This window comes from Panthera onca, chromosome A1, assembly GCF_046562875.1.
Source record: "Panthera onca isolate mPanOnc1 chromosome A1, mPanOnc1 haplotype 2, whole genome shotgun sequence".
NCBI classification, from domain to species: Eukaryota; Metazoa; Chordata; class Mammalia; order Carnivora; family Felidae; genus Panthera; species Panthera onca.
The window spans coordinates 94,181,824-94,200,239 of record NC_138339.1 but is presented as its reverse complement, the minus strand read 5'-3'; the positions used below and the strand labels follow the sequence as shown (position 1 = coordinate 94,200,239).

At 36.9% G+C, this 18,416-nt stretch overlaps 1 protein-coding gene and 1 pseudogene across 7 annotated transcripts in view; both read right to left on the bottom strand.

Annotated features, from left to right (window-relative positions):
• SSBP2 (single stranded DNA binding protein 2) overlaps positions 1-18,416 on the bottom strand; it is a 307,829-nt gene that overhangs the window by 202,705 nt on the left and 86,708 nt on the right. For all 6 annotated transcript variants that reach the window (XM_078448416.1, XM_060637755.2, XM_078448406.1 and 3 more), the window contains one exon: positions 6,782-6,843. In XM_078448416.1, the coding sequence (XP_078304542.1) occupies positions 6,782-6,843 (62 nt within the window). The remainder of the gene's footprint in view (positions 1-6,781; positions 6,844-18,416) is intronic.
• LOC145715741 (suppressor of cytokine signaling 2 pseudogene) overlaps positions 1-18,416 on the bottom strand; it is a 151,722-nt pseudogene that overhangs the window by 75,095 nt on the left and 58,211 nt on the right. Inside the window, exon 3 of the transcript XR_014138160.1 lies at positions 6,782-6,843. The product of XR_014138160.1 is annotated as a suppressor of cytokine signaling 2 pseudogene (transcript). The remainder of the gene's footprint in view (positions 1-6,781; positions 6,844-18,416) is intronic.

Below are 18,416 nucleotides of genomic sequence, written 5' to 3'. Positions count from 1 at the left end.
AGTATGGCAAGAGAAGAAGTTTTCCTATTAACAGAGTAAAATTTGCCTCAGTTTCCTTTCTAATCCTTTGTTTTTAGCGGAAAATTCCATCATTTATTTATAGTATCTTCTCGCCACCAAATTTTCCTATTTTTTTACATTTTTTTTGCTCCCAGGAACATTTTGCTATTTCTTTTTAGCCTAATCACCTCTGTTTTATTTCTCTCTTGCAATACTTTTTACTCCCTTCTCACCAGATTATACTCCTATTTTAGTTGTCACCTGCACTATCTTATATTGCTGTTTAACTTTTTTTCTTTTTTTAGTTTTTATTTAAATTCCAGCTAGTTACCATACAATGTAATACTAATTTCAGGTGTACAATATAGTGATTCAACACTTCCATACAACACCCAGTGCTCATCACAAGTGCCCTCCTTTATCCCCATCATCTATTTCACCCATTCCCCACCCTATGTTAACTCAATTCAAAAAGTTATGCCATGCCTATTACAGGAGAGACATGTGACATGAGTAAGAATTAGTCTGCCAATGATAATTATTATACCATTCAGGTGACCAGTTGACTAATTCAAGCTACTGTTTTTACATGGGTACTTGGTTATTCTTAGTTATACCTGATATTCATCCATTAGACTCTAAAATCATTAGAGTGTTAGCATACTGTTAAGATTTGACTTCTCACTCCCAGGTGAAAGAAACTGAGTTCTCATGATAATCTTAGCTATTCGTTTATTTTCTCTGTGATATCATATATAGTTATTTCAGTATATAAATACATGGAAACAAAGTTATTTCAAAAGGTGTTTTATATATAAAATTAAATAAGAATAAGGCATACTTCCTGCCATTAAAACATTAAATAAAGAAGACTTAAATTTAAATTACACAAACTGAGGAGGTCCTGGGTGGCTCAGGTGGCTGAGCTGGCTGAGCATCCCATTCCTGATTTGGGCTCAGGTCACTGATTCCAGGGCTGTGGGTTGAAGCCCAGAGTCAGGCTCCAAGCTCAGCTCAGGGGAGATATTCATTCATTCATTCATTCTCTCTCTCTCTCTCTCTCTCTCCCCCCTCCCCCTGCCAGCATTCACACTCTCTCTCTAAAATAAAATAAAAAGTCAGTATTTTAAAAAGTAAATAAATAAATTATACACATTGACAAGGCTATTAGGGCACCTGGGTGACTCAGTTAAGAGACCGACTCTTGGTATCAGCTCAGGTCATGATCTCACAGTTCACGGGTTAGATGCCCACATCTATCTCCACACTGACAGCGTAGAGCCTGCTTGGGATTCTCTCTCTCCCTCTCTCTCTCTGCCCCTCCCCTGCTTGCTCTCCCTGTCTCTCTCTCAAAATAAATAAATAAACTTAAAATAAAAAAATAAATTTAGGTGCACCTGGGTGGCTCAGTTGGTTAAGCGTCCAACTCTTGGTTTCAGCTCAGGTCATGATCTCATGGTTCATGGGTTCAAGCCCCACATCAGGCTCTGTGCTGACAGCATGGAGCCTGCCTGGGATTCTGTCTCCCTCTCTCTCTGCCCCTCCCCTGCTGTCTCTCTCTCTCTCTCAAAAATAAATAAACATTAAAAAAAAATTTTTTTTTTAAATTTAAAAACTAAAATGTTAGGTCGTGTTCTCTTGTTAATCTGAAAACTACATATGCCACCACACACTTCGGCTACTCTCAGTAACCCTCGAGGTAGAAAAACAAATTACAGAAGCTTTCTGAATTTCTTTCACCACTTTACCAAAACTATTTTCCTCAAGACCACCAAAATTCACCTTACTTCTCAATTCAGGAAAATCTTTATGTCCTCTTACTTACAATTGTTATAAACTTTAATCTCTGCCTTAAATGCCTTTCCTGGTTCCCATGCATTATTCTCTCCTGATTACCCTTCTCCCTTTCCAATTATTTTCCTTTGAGGCTGCTCTTCATCCACCCAGGCTTAAATGTTGACTTTCCTCAGGGTTGTAACCCCAGGTGCTGTCTCACTGGTTACACTGGGCAGTTGAATCTGTAAGCACTTTTCACCTTCAGTATGGTCTGTGCTCATTATTTCCAAACCATTATGGACTTGTCTCTGAGCTATACACCCAGACCTCTGACCTTGTGTTAGGGCATCACTATCTGAGTGTCACAGAGGCATCTCAAAATTTAACCTGTACAACATAAATTATGGCATTTTTTTCCCCAAAGCCTGCTGCTCTTTCTATATTTCCTCTTTCAGTCAATGACATCACTATTCATCCCACCATCCAAATCTAAAACCTAGGAAACTCATCCTTCACATGCCAACTATTCTACTCATTGTTTCCTATCTGGGATCAATCACCTGTCACCTTTCAACTGGACAATTAAACTTGCCTTGTAACTAGACTCCATCTCTGTTCTCAACCCTCTTCAATCCATCTCTGTTGATGCCAAGTGAATGTCTAAAAGGACAAATCTAATCATGTCATATAACATGTTTAAAATCTTTGAGTTTTGGGGCGCCTGGGTGGCGCAGTCGGTTAAGCGTCCGACTTCAGCCAGGTCACGATCTCACGGTCCGTGAGTTCGAGCCCCGCGTCAGGCTCTGGGCTGATGGCTCAGAGCCTGGAACCTGTTTCTGATTCTGTGTCTCCCTCTCTCTCTGTCCCTCCCCCGTTCATGCTCTGTCTCTCTCTGTCCCAAAAATAAATAAACGTTGAAAAAAAAAAAAAATTTAAAATCTTTGAGTTTTAATCCAAAATCCTTGATGTACTCTAGGACTTTATAATTTGGCCACTGCCTTTGTCTTCATCCATTTATTCTATTGCTTCATAGTACTGCACTTGCAATTCAACTGATCCAAGCTACCAGTCATGTCGTAGATTCACAATCATTCCTTTTGAGGCTTCATTCTAACTATTCCTTGCCCAAAATATCGTTCCTTCACTCAACTTCTAGCTCAGCTCAGATTTTCTTCTATAAAGCCTTTCCTAAATCTCGCAACTAAAGTAAGCATTCCCCCTGAATTGCTATTGTAACTAATATATACCTCAGTTATAATACTATTAATTGTTTATCTCTCCTATACTTATTTCCTTGAGGGCAGCATAGTTTTACACTTTGTAAATATTTGATCAAGAGGCTTAAACAACAGGACAACTCCATTTTCAAATATTCTATAAAAATACAGAAGTGAGAAGTCATAAAATTGCAACTGGTCCATCCAACAGGGACCTTGCATTTGACCAAATTAGCAAGCAGTAAGTTTTAGAAGAATACCTATTATCTTAATCATCTCGAATTCAACAGCAGTAACTGCTTTCCTGGTTTAAAAATATATATATATATTAGTACAGCCCTGAATCCCTAACCTAGAGCACATATAATAAAGCACAGCTCTAAAGAGTTAAGGATAGGGCTCCTGGGTGGCTCAGTCAATTGAGCATCCAACTTTGGCTCAGGTCGTGATCTCACGGTTCATGAGTTTGGGCCACATGTCGGGCTCTGTGCTGACAGCTCAGAGCTCAGAGCCTGGAGCCTTCTTCAGATTCTGTGTCCTCCTCTCTCTCTGCCCCTCCCCTGCTTGTACTGTGTCTCTCCCTCTTTCTCAAAAGTAAATAAACATTAAAAAACTTAAAAAAAAAAAAAAAAAAACTAAAAATATTCTTACCCTAAGACCTAGCAATCATGGTTCTTGGTATTTACCCAAAGAAATTTAAAATTTATGTCCACATAAAAACCTATACATGGATGTTCATAACTGCTTTATTCATAATTGCAAAAACTTGGAAGCAACCAAAATGTCCTTCAGTAGGTAAACAAACCATGGTACCACCAGACAATGGAATATAATTCAGTACTAAAAAGAAATGAGCTGTCAAGCCATGAAGAGACACAGAAAAACTTTAAATGCATTTTGCTAAGTGAAAGAAGCCAATATGAAAAGGCTACATACTGTATGACTCCAACTAAAAGAATCCAGAAAATGCAAAACTATGGAGACAGTAAAAGGATCAGTGGTGGTCAGGGGGGCCAGAGTTGGAGAGATGAAAAGGCAAAGCACAGAGGATTTTTAGGGCAGTGAAAATACTCTGTATGATGCTATAATGATGGACCATGTCATTATACATTGTGTTCAAACCCACAGAAAAGGGGTGCCTGGGTGGCTCAGTCGGTTGAGCATCCGACCTCAGCTCAGGTCATGATCTCGCAGTTTGTGAGTTCAAGCCCCGCATTGGGTTCTGTGCTGACAGCTCAGAGCCTGAAGCCTGCTTCGGGTTCTGTGTCTCGCCCTCTCTCTGCCCTTTCCTGCTCATGCTCTGTCTCTGTCTCTCAGTAATAAATAATGTTAAAAAAAATTTTTTTTTAAACACAGAATGTACAACACCAAGAACTATAATGTAAACTGTGGACTTTGGGTAGTTATAAATGTATCAATGTAGGTTCATCAACTATAACAAATGTACCACTTTGATGGGGGATGTTAATATGGGGGAGGTTATACCTATGTCGGGGTAGAAGGTATATGGGAAATATCTGTACCTTCCTGTCAACTATGTTGTGAACTACTAAAAACTGCTCTTAAAAAAAAAAAAAATAAGTCCTATCAAAAAAAAAAGGGGGGGGGGAGGAAAATCAAAAAGACCTCTGAAACAGTCAACAACAACAAAAAAAGATCAAGCATCTGCTGGATTTAAGGCCCACAGTCATGGCTGGTTACACACAAAGATCAAGAAAGCTTAGGATCTGGGCAGCTTTCTGAAGGAGAGGATCCACAGCTTTGTATCAGTTCTCAGAGGATCCCATAATCTCAAAATCATTTAGAACCACTTATTTACGAAGATGAAATAGGGACCTCAAAGGGTACATTAGTAGTTTAAGGGAGGACATTTTTAAAAACTGAAAACACTGTACCTATATATTTTGCATGTGCTAGATTTAAACCGAACAAATATACTCTAAAAAAATGTGTCCATTTATCATTTCTTTGATCTCTCCAACTATGCATAAATTAAAATTAGTTAAATACCAAAACCACAGAAGAAGAGCTTCCCTGAATCTAAAAGCCCAAGAAAAAGGAAGAGCAATGGCAGATTTAAGAGCTGTATCTTCTGACAGTTAAGACCAAAAAAGCTAAAGGTACTATCAACTGTCAACTGTATGAAAACAGGTTACATTCATAAGAAATGGAGCAAATGAGAAACAGGTGCAAGAAATAAAATTAATTCTTTAATGAAAATTTTTCAAAATCCTCACTCAGCCTACTAATCCAATAGACACAGACTCCTAAAATGGCTTCTTAGGCTACCTTGTAGACCTAATTGGAAACATAAAAAATAGAATGTGTCAACAGGTGAGGGGACTCAATTACATTCAGCAAACAGCTAAATATTTACAATCTAGATCTAGCTATCATAAATGCATACTATGTAAAACGAAAAGTTGACTTTTGTAATATTATACATTATAAGAGCTCAGTCTTAATCTCCAGGAAAACAGCACAATGATAGCACTTAACTGCAACAAACCGTTGTTCCAAATACAGGAACAACTCTGAGCCAAAGGACCGCACCTGTTTCTGCTATACATATGTGAGACAAACAAGGGAAACCCAAAACCACAACTGATCAAGTGCATTTCCATTCACCACAAAACTTCTAGTAAGGCATGCTTTCAGGAGCAACGTTTAAAAGGTGTACCAAGGATACTATGTGCATGACACTAGAAGACAGCTTTTGTTTTTTCTTTTAAATAACTGAACCACTGAACAGGAAATGCTTCTTTTTTTTTTTTTTTTAAGTTTATTTGTTTATTTTGAGAGAGAGAGAGAGCACAAGCAGGTGAGGGGCAGAGAGGAGAGACAGAATCCCAAGCAGGCTCCAAGTGCACCATCAGCACAGAGCCCCATGTGGGGCTCGATCCCACAAACTGAGAGATCATGACCTAAGCCGAAATCAAGAGTTGAAAGCTTAACAAACTGAGTCATCCAGGTGCCCCTCAAGAGGAAATACTTCTAATTGAAGAAGTGCAAACAAACAAACAGCCTAACTTGTCCATGCAGACACCTGAACTACCAATGCTGCTGCAGAAAAATCACATATCTGGACATACTGGTAGTACAATGAAATTGATAAGCTCTGGTATCAACTGGGTCTTCAGGGAAGTCTGACAGTCTTTTTTGTGTTCCTACACAGTTCTATCCCTGAGTCTATATTGAACTAATTCAGTTTTTTTTGGACTTTTCCTCACTGTCCTAAAAATTCACCACCACTTCCACCTTCAGTATCCCCAGCTTAGATGTGCTTATGTGGGTGGGACCCTGATGATGACCTTGTGCCCTTATAAGAAGAGACACCAGAGAGCTCTCTCTCTCTTTGCCATGGGAAGACACAGTAAAAAGGCCAGCATCCAAAAGCCAGGAAGAGAGACCTCGCCAGAAAGAAATCATTCTAACAGCTTCATCTTGGATGTCCAACCTCTAGAAATGTGAGAAAATAAATTTCTGTTGTTTAAGCCAAGTAGTCCATGGTAATTTATTATGGCAGCCCAAGCTGACTAATACCGAATCATACTTACAGTTGGAGATTCCATACCAAACCCAACTCCAGTTTGACTTAATAATAGTGTCTTTAAGTTAAAGAACACTAATCTGGTTTTGACTTTGACTTTTTTTTAAGGGCTATCTTTCAGAAAATAATTATAGAAAATGAAAAAAATTAAAAATAAACATGAAATAATAAACAGGTATAGTGCAGGCCTATAAGAATACATCATCAATCTAATAAAAATGGAATAAAAGATACTTACCACCACCAAGAATGTAAGAATCCTGGTGGTTCCCCCAATGTGATGTTTTTTTCCCATCTTATCTAAAATGAATAAAAGAGATATTAAATACTTTCTTAATAATACCTTTTCCCACACATATTACAAAGCAATATTTCCCCATTAAAAATACTAAGTTAATATATGAGATTTTAATCATTTTGATAGTATTCTTTACTCAAGTTTTACAAGAGCTCATTTTACATAGTTATTTGTTGATTTGGTGGTTTATGAGAGAAGATGCCAGCATTATTTTCCTGAATTTGCTTCCCACTGTGCCCGATTTTTAAGAGAGACTTCTGGAATTTGAGGTATCTCAGGATCTTAAGGCACATCAAAACTGCATTTTAATTAATCACCACTAATCCAGAAATTTGCAAATGTCTGGGCTTAATATGTGCAGACTCCAAATGATGCCTTGAGGATTGATATTTTAAACAAATTCCTGATTTGAGGGGATGAGAGTAAGAAGGCATATGTCTTCCATAAAATAACAGTTTAAAAAAAGATGATATTAACTTTCCCAATGTTTATATTTCAGATGGCTTGGCATTCACTACCAAAAATTTAAAACAAGGTCAGTATCTCTTAAAAATTAAAATTTCTCGCTAAATACTGTTTACAAATTAAATTTAGAGATTTGAAAACTGGGTAGGATTTATACAGTGCCTTTTCTAAGCACTGATAGGAGTAAACAAAAGATAAAAATCTTTGCATTCAGGGAGATTATACTTTATAGAGAAGACAGACCATAAACAAAGCAAAAAGAAAAAAAAGATTGTATTTATATTAGAAGTAGCAGGCAACAAATGCTAAGGAGGAAAACAAAGCAGAGAAGGACAAAAAAAAAAAAAAAAAAAAGAAAAAAGTAAGAAGTGAGCTATAATTTTAACTAAGGTGATCCAGAAAGGTCTCGTAAACAATCTTTATGTAGGAGTGCCTGGCTGATTCATTCAGAGAAGGGGCTCTTGATTTCAGGGGTCATGAGTCACAAACCCATGGTTCTATCTTTATGTATAAGTATGATTTAGTTTTTTAGTTTAAATAATTAAAAATTATTTAACAATATCCCAATTAGCAAAATATGCCCATAGGACCTTAATAGAAAGAGGAAGTAAAAAACTACATAATTATAGATTTAAAAAAAAACAAGGAATTCTTTCTATCACCTACTATGGAAGAACTTAGAAATTTTTGTTCTAAAGGATTTAAAAAAAAAAAGTTTTAAGATAGGAACTCAGAAAGTGGCCTGAAATTAAAAAAAGAAAAAAGTAACTGCTTAAAGATGAAAAAACATAATTAAAATCACTGAAATCATCATTTTTTTAGAGTTCTTAAATATACAAAATGTAAACCAATGTAAGCTTTGAAGTAATTTGCTCTCAAAAAACAAAGAAATTATCTATATATGAACAATGAACCAGAATATGTTATACAAATAAAAGCCAAATCCAAACTTGAATTCTCACACACACATACACACAGGGGTGGGGCAGGGAGAGAGGGAGAGAGAATCTTAAGTACGTTCCACACCCAGCATGGAGCCTGATATGGGGCTCGATCCCATGACTGTGAGATCATAACCTGAGCCAAAATCAAGAGTCAAACACTTAACTGACTGAGCCACCCAGGCACCCCAACACAAATAATTTTTAAATCAATACTACTTTTTATCTGAATTCCAATTAATCATTTATTGTATCTTCTTAGTTCATGAAAAAAGGAATGGTAGTACATAATGAGTTTTAGGATAACAAAACTCTGATGTCCTGCTAAAGTTATAATTTAGTCAAAACCTGTGTCTCATATATCTCTCAATCTTTTCTCTTTTTGTTCACTTTTTGATGTCTTCTTGAGAGGGCATAATAATGACCCTCACAGATGTGCCCAGACACACAAATATTCCTAATTCCTGGAATCATCCTAATGAGATGAACAGCAAGCTTTTTAAAGAAGCATCCTTACATTTCATCTCAGGTCATCCTGACTTACAGATATGACTATGAAAAAAAAGCAGACAGCACTATTCTCAACTAAAGGAGAGGGTGTGATGACTTACATTAAAGTGGCATGATTAGGTTCCAATGTCAGACTGTGCTGGCAGCAGGATTAGTCTCACAGTCTAACACGAGTCCCACTGCTCCATATCTGGTGCTCAGCAGTTTCCTTCCTGGACTTCCACAACCAACCATCAGCAATTTCACGAGATAAAGTAGTTGGGGAAAATACCTACATGGTTTACACTCAATAGGCACTTTTGTGAAAGGAATCTAAACTAATGCATTTATATTTTAAACAGTTATTACATATTACTGTTCCTCAGAGAAGCTCAAAATGTTTCACATACATCATCTTTTTTCATCCTTATAAAATTCTTTACTACGTAAAGTTCATCTTTCTCACTTTAAATTTCAAGTATGTGACAGAAGCAGGTAAAACTTTGGTCCATCGTATTGAAATTAACACAAAAGCCATCCTTTGATAACTACTGAATAAACAATCAATGTTTTAGGTATTTCTAAAGAAGAAAGGGTTCTACATAGGAATAGGTTTCCATAGTGAATGCTATTTTTTGCCTCCAAACTAATTACTACTCCAGGTATTATTTGCTTATAGGAAGCATGAGATGATGCTGATCTACAGATCTGAATCTGCTGGGATTCTCTTTCTCCCTCCCTCTCTGCCCCTCCCCCACTCACCTACACATGTGTGCTCTCTCTCTCAAAAAAAATAAACATTAAAAAAATGAAACAACCTGAAAACATTCACCAATAGTGAATATAAAAATATATTTTGATACTTGCATACTATAGAAGAGTGTGCAATCATTAAAAAGAATACAACATACCTACATGAAAGAGAGCCATGCTATATTGGTTTTTCAAGTGGGAGATGTGGAAGATTGGAGAATAATATATATAATATAAACCTTTTCTTTTAAAAAAATGTATGCATATGTATATGTGCATTTCGGTGTATACATTTAAAGAAATCATACCAAACTTACAACTATTACCTCTGGAAAAGGGTAAAGGGTGACTTTTATTTTAATATCATATTCATCTCTGAAATTTAATTTTTTTAGCAAACATGTATTAATGATGGATATGGTTGAGGAATGGCCAGAAAATACTTCTAAATGTCAATAGTCATTTTAGAAACAATTCTGCTTTTTATGAAAAGGCATTTTCTGTTGTATTGAGTTTCACAGGCTTCAGGCTTTTTTTGGCATTTGAATGACATCTATGCAAATAATTTTTCTCTCTTAATTCTATTTTTCCTTCTTCCATTATCCTAGCTCCAATATGTATTCTTTGTCCTAGGGCTTTTGTTGTTGAATCATCCACCTTCCTTCCTTCCATCATTTGCCCAGCTGAAAGCTCTATTCTCTGGTAACTTATGCATAAATCATGATGCCCATTCCCACTGCCATTTTCTACATTTAAAGGCCCTGTCTGTGGTTATGCTGTGTCTCTACTATATGACCTGGAATTTTCAGCATTTCTATATAGGTGAAGCAGCAAATATTGAATGAACAAAAAGTAAATTGGTAGGGGTAAGACATGCCATATGGTTTATAAATGAGAATTATAATTTAAAAGTGCCCATACTATCTGAAAGAGCAATTCTTCTTCTAGGAATGTATCCTATGATCGTGTGTGCAAAATCATAAATATAATAATTTTCAGTGAAGCATTGTTTGTAATTGCAAAACAACCTAAATGTGATGGTAAAATATATCACAGCACATTTCATAGAAAGAAATACCCTAGCATCATAAAAAGAAAGAAGAAGTGGGACGCCTGGGTGGCTCAGTCAGTTAAATGCCCAACTCTTGATTTCAGTTCAAGTCATGACCCCAGGGTTGCGTGATCAAGCCCTGCACTGGGCTCTGTGCTGATAGTGCAAAGCATGCTTGGGATTCTTTCTTTCCCTCTGCCCCTCCCTGCCTCTCTCTCTCTCTCTCTCTCTCTCTCTTTCTCAAAATAAATAAACTTAAAAAAAAATTATGAAGTTTCATGAACCAAAGTGAAGTCAAACAAACGAAACAAAAATCAAAGCATGTAACAGTATATATAATAAATTAGTACTTGTATAAATAAAAACTGATACACACAAACACATGCAAACACACACACACACACACACACACACACACACACACACGCTTAACTTTTCATCATTATTTGCTTCTGGCAAGGGATATTGGTAATTCACCTATTATCTCTAGGCCCCACACTTACCCTTCTATACTCCATTCTACACTAGGTGCTGGGACTCTGAAAATTACAGTTCTTAGGCTCCCTGCCAGCTAGTTTCCTGTTCAGTTCTGCCAGCAGAAGAACAGTAGCTGGAGACCAAAGAGCAGGGGGAAGAAGAGAAGCTTCCTGCCCCTGGCTCCAGAAGTAAAGTAGTTGCTGTTGTAGCAGCAGCAGCAGCAGCAGCAGGGGACAATTCTGGATGTCAGCAGCACCTTTTCAGAGGTTCTAGCCTTGTCAATGTGGGACCTTTTTGAATCATCCAGACCCACTTCGACAGCATCTCCAATAGTACAGCAGTAGTTTTGAAGCTTATGAGTTCCAAACTTCACAGAGTATTCCTAAATCCTTTCATACTTCTTGAGAACCAATATTCAAAATTATTAATACCATAAACAGATAGAGCTAATTTCTGTGTTAAGAAAAGAACCTGTAGTGCTTTTTAAATCTTCTTTGAGAAAAAAAATTCAGTTATAAAAGAATGTGTTAGCCATTTTTAACATGTCATATACTTTTCCTAATTCCTTGCCTTTAAAGTCTGAGATAATAGTCACAGGATTTCTCATTAAAAGTAAAAACTACTTGTGGGACACCTGTGTGGCTTAGTCAGCTAAGCATTAAGCATTCAACTTTTGGCCAGAACTCATGTCATGATCTGTGGGTTTCATGAGTTCAAGTCCCACATCAAGCTCTGTGCTGACAGGCATAGAGTGCTTGGGATCCTCTCTCTCCCTCTCTCTGCCCCTCCCCCACTCATGCTGTCTGTGTCTCTCAAAATAAACAAATAAAACAGAAAGGTACAAAAAAAAAAGAAAAAGAAAAAGAAAAAGAAAACCTGTAGGAGTGCCTGGGTGGCTCTGTCAGTTAAGCATCTGACTCTTGATTTTGGATCAGGTCACGATCTCACGGTTCATGAGTTTTAAGCCCCGCGTCAGGTTCTGCACTTAAGAGTGTGGAGCCTGCTTCGGATTCTCTCTCTCCCTGTCTCTCTGACCCTCTCCCACTCACATGCAGGCTCTCTCTCTCTCTCTCAAAATAAATAAACTTTAATAAAAAGAACCTGTACATGTATGTATATGTTTGTTCCTAGACAAAATTCCTGAGTATTTTAATTTTGATATAACCTAGTTTTCACACTAATTTTCTAAAATCTTCCATGTATAGATGCATCGATATACTAAATGTAAAAAAAAAGGAAAAAAAATGACATTTTAATTTTAAAAATTAACCAAATAGACATAAGACAGAAAGAAAAACCTGCCCATATATATATATATATTTTTTTAATATTTATTTAGTTTTGGGAAAGCACAAGCAGGGAAGGGGCAGAGAGAGGAGGACAGAGGATCCGAAGCAGGCTCTGCACTGACAGGCTGACAGCAGCAAGCCTGATGCGGGGCTCGAATTCACAGACAGCGAGATCATGACCTAAGCCAAAGTCGGATGATCAACCAACTGAGCCACTCAGGCACCCCAAAATCTGTTCATATTTTAAAGCACATAATCCAAAACCATGCTATTCAACATGGTATCCCCTAGCCATATGTGGTTCTTTAAATTGAAAATTATGTTAACTGAATGTTCCTCAATTGTTCTAGCCACTTTTCAAGTGCTCAATAGTTACATGATACTAGTGGAGAAATTATTAGAAGCACAGATTAGAGATCATCTCCTAATCACATAAAGTTTTATTGAATAGTGGTGCTCCATTCTAGAAGGTAGAAGTCGTCTTAAAGGCTACACCCAGGTGAGAGACTGGGCTGCTGAGATACACATCCCATTTTCGAAGATGATGCCTTTTATTGGGAAAACTCCCTGATGGATTCCTTCTAACTTTTGTTTTTATTTTTTGGCCTAGAAAGATAGAGGCCCCTGGGAATGGTTTGAAAGTAGAGAACGAAGACCTAATATACTACATGATAAAGTAACAAGAGTTTAAGAGGCTGCTGACAGTCTCTCAGGAAGAAGATGTCTGAGGAGTCTGGGAGGATTCAGAAAAGGAGAAAACGGGAGAGGTTGTGAGGAATCAACAAGACGTAAGGCAAATGGAGTCCACAGGAAAACAGCGAGTAAGACATTCCCTGTGGCAAGGAGACCAAAAAGCTTAAGAATAGTTGTGTCTGATATTCAAGTCGATGTTGTTGCCTGTACAGTACAAGGCTGAATACCCTTCAGTTTTCCCCTAACTTCAATAAGAATCTTTTATACACAAGAGCAACAAATCAGTGGAGCTCTGAGGCTATGAGAGAAACAGGAAACTTGAGGCAAACAAAAGGTAGCAGTCACAGAAGGAGAAGCAGTGGGGCTGTAATGGTGGGGGCAAGAAATTATAGCAAAGAGAACCTCAAGCCCCCTCTCCCCCTAGGAAGGCCTGGAGATGTCAGAGAAGACTTGTGGGAACCTATAAATTAGGGATGAGAGCTGGAGCTATTTTGATAGGAAAGGTAACCACACAAGGCAGGAGGATTGCAGGCCACTCAAGTGGAGATACCTGGAGCACACAGGTGTACAGAGCCATATGTTTACACTTGTACTGTAGTAGAGAAACTACACAAGATAAAAAAGAATTGGTCAAGAATTTTAAAAGTAACACTTTTGAGTGTGTACTACATGCTAGACCCTTCTAAGTACTTATATATATATATATAAGTAGACCCTTCTAAGTACATATATATATATATATATATATATATATATATATATACTAATTCATTTAAACCTCAGCACAACTCTAAAGTATTATTGCAATTACCTTCTTCTTATAATTAAGAAAATTGAATCAGTAGGGGCACTGGGGGGCTTAGTCAGGTGAGCGTCTGACTCTTAATTTCCACTCAAGTCATGATCCCAGGGTTGTAGGGTCCAGTCCTGCAACAGGAATTGTGCTGAATGTGGAACCTGCTTAAGATTTTCTCTCTCTCTCTCTCTCTCTCTCCCTCCCTCCCTCCCTCCCTCTGCCCCTCTCCCCTGCTTACACTTTCTCTCAAGAAGGAAGGAAGGAAGGAGGAAAGAAAAAGAAAAGAAAACCGAGTAAGTAAATAAAATGTAGAACATAATTCAAACTCAGCAGTCTGGCCACCAAGAAATTGCTCTCACCCACAATACTATGTTGCCTCCAAGTTATAGTTCAAGGAACTGTTTAGGAAATTGTTGCTATTTTCTCTTCTCAGTGAAAGGTAAACAGAAAGAAAAGTATTTTAGAATCTATTATGTTCAATAACTGAGAATTCCTAATAAAATCTGAAGAAGCAATCTGTTGGATGTTTTCAAGCTTCTCTTTCTGGCTAACTTACAGGCTAATTTATGGCAAATAAGGGCTAGAAATCTAAACAATGTAAAATTCTTAAGAAGGGGGAAAAATCTTGATCTCTGCAACATTCTAATTCTTAACTTTATTTGGTGAGGTCACCAAGCCTTATGCGGAGGCATGATAAATACCATGCAAAATTTCAGGTATGAGTTGGAATTGTCTTTGCATAATGAAATGAGATAACCAAGAAAGGATAGTTTCCAATGAACTCAAAGTAACAAAAAATTGATACAGAATTGTAAAGATTTCTTTTCTTTCCACTCCCCAAATTGTAAAGATTTCTTAACATTCTGTATGTAATTTTTGAATACTGAAGGATAATAAAAGATAAAGGTGAAGAAGAGCTCTACATTGAAAACATTTCTAAAGAATTTTCAATTTTGTCCTGTTGAAGGTAAAAATAAGGTCGTAGAAACGTTAAGGTCGTAGAAAACAACATTCAGGTAATGATTTAGAATCTATCATGAATCAGATCTAACAATGAACTAGTTAACATAACCTGGGTAGAGAGATGTTTTGATTTCTATCATTAGTTCAATGCTACCTCTTTTAACTAGTAAAAAAAAAAAAAAAAAAAAAAAATGCTGGGTTAATAGTGCCCTGTTCTTCTGGCTGATAATAAAAACTATCAAGAGCAGTTCAGTTTCTGACAGACCAGGCAAAGGGCATTATCAGAAAGGCCAAATCCCGTGACAGCCTGGGCTGCTGAGATACACAGTTTACTTGTTCAGATGATACAGAGAGTTCAAATTTGACTTTCTCACAACTTCATGCATAAGTGAACCCATACTAAGGAAAGAGATGGCCCAGCACAGCAAATCCTGGTGCCAAAGGGCTCATTAACATCATAGTCATCCATACCCTCATGATTCTAACTTCTTCAATATAGGAACATTGAACATCTGAGTAATTGGTGCTATTTCAATCATTTCCTTTTTATCACAATACCCAAACCAAATAAACAGGTCTCCCTAGTTTTTCTTTAAGTTCCTTGTGTAACTCTTGTGAATTATGTAAAAATACTTGGGGATAGACTCACCAGAATTTAGATAAGATGGTCCTTTATTTCTCAAATTACTTAAGAACTGGTTCTACAACAAGCCGACTTAAATTTTCCATATGATCCAAGTAAAAATAAGAGAGAAAGCAATGCTAACTAGGGTACAAAGCTCTAAAAGATTACATTCTCCTTTCTTTACAAACCATAGTTGGGAGGGGAGGGAAGGGGTACCACCATTCACAAAGATACCAGAGTACAAACCAAACTATGTTTTTCTTTTACTTAAAAACCTTCCAAAGCCTGGGGCACCTGGCTCGCTCAGTCGGTTAAGCGTCCAACTTCAGCTCAGGTCATAATCTCACAGTCCGTGAGCTTGAGCCCCACGTGGGGCTCTGTGCTGACAGCTCGGAGCCTGGAGCCTGCTTCAGATTCTGTGTCTCCCTCTCTCTCTGCCCCTCTCCCACTCACACTCTGTCTCTCACACTCTCAAAAATGAATACATGTTTAAAAAAAATTAAAAACAACAACAACAACATTTCAAAAGCTCCCTTTTCCAAGAAGATCAAGTCCAAGCTTCCTGAAACAGTATCAGAAGTCTTCAGTAGGAGTGCACTATCCACTTAAAGAAGTGAAGCCTAAGAAAGCATTCCTAGGAAAAGCTACTTCTAAGCTAGTCAGGTGAGGAGGGTGAGGATTAGGTAGAGTAAAGCCCAGAGATAGAAATCTATAGTATGTATAGGCAAATACAAGCAGCTAGGTATTGTGAAAACTTAGTATGGGAGAGATTAGTACCGAAATTAGTACTTAGTATGAGATGGAAAAGTACCGAAATTTAACCAAATGAAATTATTTAGAACTTTAGGGTACACTCAAATGGCCTATCACAAATCAACCTCCAGGCTTCCATTTTAAAATTCAGATAATTTTGTATTTTCTATTATTTTTACTTGTAAATAACTGTACAAACTATATGTGTGTGTGTGTGTGTGTGTGTGTGTGTGTGTGTGTGTGTATGGCATATGTGGCATATATGTATATGCAAGTAAGGATAAAATTCCCCTCTAATCACTTTAAAATTCCTACTTTCAGAAACTAGTCTGGCATGTATATTCTTTCAGACCTCTCAATATACTTCACACTCATAAATATGTACACACAAAAATACACAGTATTGCATCATGTTCCTTGATGTTCAAAGGTTTCCATGTAAATGGCATACTTCAGCTTGCTTCTTTTATTTGAAAATGTTTTGGAAGTCTATCCATATTAAGTCCAAATAGATCTAACTTATTCTTTTACATTTTGGCAAACTTACACCTCAATTAATCTAGCCATTCCCTACAATATGGCAAACACTATATTGGATATTTAGGTAATGAGAATGTATTTTCACAGTGCCACTCAGAGTTTGGCAAGCTAGAAAGTAAAGAACGGTTCTCGGAATCACACACACTCATCTCCAAAATCCAGAAATAATGTATCTTCTTGGTGACAATAGTTTGTTTTCAGCTTAATTGATTCCTCTTGTGAAACTGAACCAGACTGATAATTCAGAGAAACTTCAGTTTTGTATTCCAAATGCAGCCAGAGAAAATAAAATCTTGATAAATACTTGTCAGAAAAGTGTGAATGTCTTCTGAAATTGTAATTTTATTTTTACCAAATAGCCCTAGAAAATTTATATATCCATTTTCCATTGAGCTCAAGGTGTATCAGTACATTATCTAGTTATCTCAACCTAGTTATGCTCAATCCACATGATCCATTTGAGTCAAAACAACTGAACTTCCTTAAATAAATTAACAACATTTTTCTTTTTTGATGAAGTTTAATAATCACTGCATCTGACATATTGTAAAGTTGGTAAGAAAATATAGTCATGGGAACCCCTGAGGATTCAGCAAGATGAGTCAATTCCAAATGTTCCCTGACCTAAGGAAAGAGATCAGTAAATCTCTTCATTAAAGTTTCATCATGTTTTCAACTGCATTAAAATTAAAATTTTATTTAAAAAAATTTTTCTGGGGGCTGCCTGGGTGTCAGGCTCTGTGTTGACAGCCCAGAGCCTAGAGCCTGCTTCAGATTCTGTGTCTCCCTTTCTCTTTGCCCCTCTCTCACTCTTTCTTTGTCTCTCTCAAAAATAAATATTAAAAATTATTTTTTAATAAATAATTTTTTAATGTTTATTTTTGAGGGAAAGAGCACACACATGTGAGTGGGGGAGGGAGAGAAAAAGAGAGGAAGAGAGAGGATCCCAAGCAGGCTCTGTGCTGATAGCAGAGAGCATGAGGCAGGGCTCGAACTCACAAACCTTGAGATCATGACCTGAGCCAAAGTTGGACACTTAACCTACTGAGCCACTCAGGAGCCCCTAAAATAATAATTTTAAATCTGCATGGCTGTCTTTAGTTTCTTTTAAACATACTGGAAGTTGGCAGTGATTAAGCATACAAATATTAGGAGCATCCTTTTTACAATCTCAGTCACTGCCTCTGAAAAAACCAGCAGTCAATGTGGCAAGAAAGGTCATACACAAAGTCTTCTAATTAACGATTTAAGAAGATATAAATACACTAAACTTCTGTTTTGATTTGAATAAACTTTAAAATCCAATTTTATTACACTCTATATATTCATTCTACGTTAAAATAATTGACTTCTTATATGTTCTGGACATACCTCTCAAATTCCTTATTTGCAAATAGGCCCTAATAGTTCACATATACTGATTAATTAGATAAAAGATTGGAGGTTATATGTGTTTACTTGTGTATTTGTTTTAGGAATAAGTGATTCTCAAGAAGGTTGTACTCTAGCAAGGCACTTTGGTCAAGTAATAGCCTGTCGTGTCCCTGATCTGGTGGAGGTCAAACTAACGAGATCACTAGAAATATTATTTTGACTAGGACTTGTCCCATAAAAATACAAACATAGGCCACAGATAAGTGCTGCATATGTACCTTTAAATTCTCTAGTGACCACATTAAAAAAGAAGAAAATGGTAAAATTAATTTTAGTAATTTATTTTACCCAATATATCTACAATAC